The sequence below is a fragment of the Camelus dromedarius genome, chromosome 9 (genome assembly GCF_036321535.1).
Source record: "Camelus dromedarius isolate mCamDro1 chromosome 9, mCamDro1.pat, whole genome shotgun sequence".
Taxonomy (NCBI): domain Eukaryota; kingdom Metazoa; phylum Chordata; class Mammalia; order Artiodactyla; family Camelidae; genus Camelus; species Camelus dromedarius.
In genome coordinates this window covers 43,971,062-43,974,275 of record NC_087444.1, presented here as the reverse complement: position 1 = coordinate 43,974,275, position 3,214 = coordinate 43,971,062, and the positions used below count along the sequence as shown (strand labels likewise).

Below are 3,214 nucleotides of genomic sequence, written 5' to 3'. Positions count from 1 at the left end.
TTCACTTGTCTATTTGTGAGGGTCGCCCTCTTCTGGTCACAGGGGGAAGGGGGGAGGGGGAGGGGAAGACAGGACAGGATCCTTCCCGGACTGGAATTTTCAATTTTTGGTCAGTCAAGCAAGGTAAGGCAGGTCAACCACACTGAGTGATACTGTTCATGACAAATGATGTAGGTGCCCAGCCAGCAGTGGGTTCCTTCACCCCACTACCCCAAGTCAAGACCAACTCTTTCAGACATTTGTGTAAAAAGGTTATTTTAATAAGTAAAAATGGCTAAGCTTCCAAAAGTTCTTAAATAGGATTTCAGAGGGAGGAAAACATTGAGGCCAGCGAGTAAGGAGACAGCCTGGTGCCAGGCAGATGAAGGGAAGCAGCAAAGTCCCTGCCCACTGGCCTCCTGCCATAAATACAGCCCAGCCCTTGGCGGGAAGGGCTGCGCTCCTATGTACACCTGGGAACACTATGTACACACCCCGAGGGATGCGCTACTCCCTGGGAGCCGGAGGAGAGTGGTTCCTGTGCCTGCCGGGGACTCCCCAGCCCACCCACAAGGGAGGCCTCCCACACACCCGCCCTTGCCATGAGGGCCCACTCTGATGGCGCAGGCCTGCCCTTCCAGCCCCTGCCATTTGTGCCCAGAACCACAGCCAAGAGACACCTTTTCCTTCTGAACATGTTTCTCATCTCTGAAGGCAGACAGGGCAAAAGAGGAGCCTCTTCTCTGGCCTCTGCCTCCTGGGCTCCAGGCGCTGCAGCAGGAGCAGGCCTGCCAGGCGTCAGGACCCTGTCTTTGGTCCGGCAGGGTGGATCTCTCCATCACACAGGCAACGGCCTCGTCTTCCCTGCGGGAGAGGGAGGGGAGGGGAGGGGTTCGTCAGTACCAGGATTGTCAGCCTCTGTCCCAGAGCAGGAGGGAGGCGGGCAGAAGCACATAGGCAGCAGGCAGCAAACGACAGACTCAGCCCTGAGCAGCCAGCTCCCGGCACAGCCCTGCAACCCGAGGCGGCCAGGCAGGCAGGAGGGCGGGCAGCCCTGGGCTGCTGGCCCCACACTCACCTGGAGACTCTACAGCCCCAGCCGTCAGGCTGAAATCAAAGCAACAGGCATCTCACTGGTGGGCTCGTCTTGGGCCAGGACCCTGCTGCCCCCTCTCCCTCTGAACTCAGAACATTTTCCAGGCCCTCCTGTGAGTAGGCCAAGCTGGGGCTGGAGCCCTGTATTCTAGCCCTGTGGCCTGGCTCACTCATCTGGGACAGGTGAACCCTGTCCTTTCCAGCCCCAGGAGCCGAGGCCTGCTTTGGAGGGTGTGTACAGCATGAGCCCAGCCAGCCCAGCCTCAGAGAATCGGAGAATTGTGTCCTGGGCCTCAAGTCAGCAACCCTGCTGCGGGCATAGAGGGCTGGGCCCCTCCTCACACTACCCCATCTCCAAGGGGGTCTTCAATTTCCTGTCTATAAAATGGATGCAGCACCATCTGCCCTACTTCCCAGGGCCAGGGAAGGTTGTGAGATTGTGCAACAGGTTCTGGGGAAGTTTCATAAACTTTTTAAAAAAAGGGAAAAAAAGAAAAAGCCTATTCAGATAGGGCAGCCCAGTGGCTGTGATTGGGCTGTGGGGGAGGCTACGCCACCCTGGCCCCCTCCCCAAAGACTCACCCGAGGGCTGCAGCTTCCTCCTGATGGAGCCTGGGCGGCTAGTGGTCCCGGAGCCCGGGGCGGAGTGGGCTCGAGCTGAGGGCTGTGGGGTCTGACAAGCCGGGTCCCACTGTGGGCAGAGAAGGGTGGGTGGGTGGGGCTACCCTGGGTCTGCCCCGCCCTCCGCCCCAAGTATTTCCCCTCCCCAGCCACCTGAAACTGTTCTCTCATCTGCAAGATAGGCATGATGATACAATAACCGTGGGGTGGGGGGAATTGTGAGATAATTTATGTAAAGTAAACAAGTTAATCCTGAGCACCTGTGTGCCAGCCTGCACCCCCCCCCCCCGCCCCACATCCCACCCACAACCCACCTCCATCTAGCCGTTGACCCGCACAGGTACCGCTGAGGCCAAGGGGAAACACCTTGACTGGTGGCTACTGGGTTTGGACTCATGTTCTGGCTCCACTCCCTCTGGTATCTGCCCCTCCTCCACCACTCCAGGCTGTAGTCCCCTCCCAGCCCCCCGCTCCTGCTCACCCACCGCTGGCCCTGGCAGGCCTGTGGCGGTCCTCGTACCTCTAGATGCTCCTGGCTGGACCAGGACCCGAGCTCTGCCCTGCGGGATCCGGGGCCCAGCTCCACAGAGCGCACCCTCTCGGCAAACTTGAGGGAGTAGAGCGTCTCACTGGTATTCTTCTCCACGGGGGACACCTAGGGGACAGGAAAGTTCACTCCCTACCCAACCAGCTGGCTGCCCTCACAGAACTGGAAGGGGTACCAAAGCAAGCTCATGGCCAGGGGACTCTAGAAGGCTATCTGGAGAAGACTGAGGGAGGGCAACCAAGGTGACAGAAATGGAGGAAACTGCAAGCACACGGGGTGCACGTGGCTAGATCTGACAGGGAGGTTGGGGGTACACATGTCACTAACTTTGGAGCTGATGACAAGGGGCCCTTTCCTGCACAGCCTAGGTGGGGGTACTTGGGCAGCAGGGGAAGGAGGGGGTCCCTGCTCTTAGACCTGGTTGAGCCCCTACATGTTGATGGCCACCCCACCCGGCCCACCTGAGGCCCTCACCTGCACCACCATGAGGGTCTTGCTGTCCCCACTGAGTGAGTCCTGCAGCAGGTAGGTGAGCTTGGAGTTGCGGAAGGGCACGTGGCCCTGGCGGGAGCGCAGAGCAGCAATGACATCCCCCAGGGCCGACAGCGACTTGTTGATGTGCTGCGCCTCCCGCAGGCGGCTGCCCTCCGCCCCCGACTTGCCCACGCGCTCTGATCCGGCCAAGTCCACCAGGTTCAGCTTCCCTGCAGGGAGGGCACTGGGCAGGTCAAGGCCACCCTAGGAGAGGGGGGCGGGGGTGCTCAGGCCAGGCAGCCTGTGGACCTCACTCACCAGTGGTTCGGAGGCCCGTGCTGCAGTCCACGCCCCGCACTGTCACGATGAGCAGGGCGTGCGATCGTGAGCTGTGCTCGTTCAGGTTGGTGAACTCCGTGGTACGGTTGGTGTGGCCAAACTCGAACACCTGGGGCCAAGGGGCAGGGAGGGCAGAGGCATAGGGTTTGGAATGGGGTC

General features: G+C 60.4%; 1 protein-coding gene across 7 annotated transcripts in view; it reads right to left on the bottom strand.

Annotated features, from left to right (window-relative positions):
- Positions 1 to 238: 238 nt before the first annotated feature.
- Positions 239 to 3,214, bottom strand: part of KIFC3 (kinesin family member C3) — a 34,775-nt gene continuing 31,799 nt past the window's right edge. For 6 of the 7 annotated variants that reach the window (XM_064489119.1, XM_031458361.2, XM_064489114.1 and 3 more), the window contains 5 exons: positions 3,035 to 3,164; positions 2,717 to 2,946; positions 2,216 to 2,350; positions 1,657 to 1,765; positions 239 to 843 (listed from right to left, as the gene is read on the bottom strand). In XM_064489119.1, the coding sequence (XP_064345189.1) occupies positions 818 to 843; positions 1,657 to 1,765; positions 2,216 to 2,350; positions 2,717 to 2,946; positions 3,035 to 3,164 (630 nt within the window). In that variant the 3' untranslated portion in view covers positions 239 to 817. Of the gene's footprint in view, positions 844 to 1,057; positions 1,087 to 1,656; positions 1,766 to 2,215; positions 2,351 to 2,716; positions 2,947 to 3,034; positions 3,165 to 3,214 lie in introns of all 7 variants that reach the window. The other variant, XM_064489115.1, reaches the window with a different exon arrangement.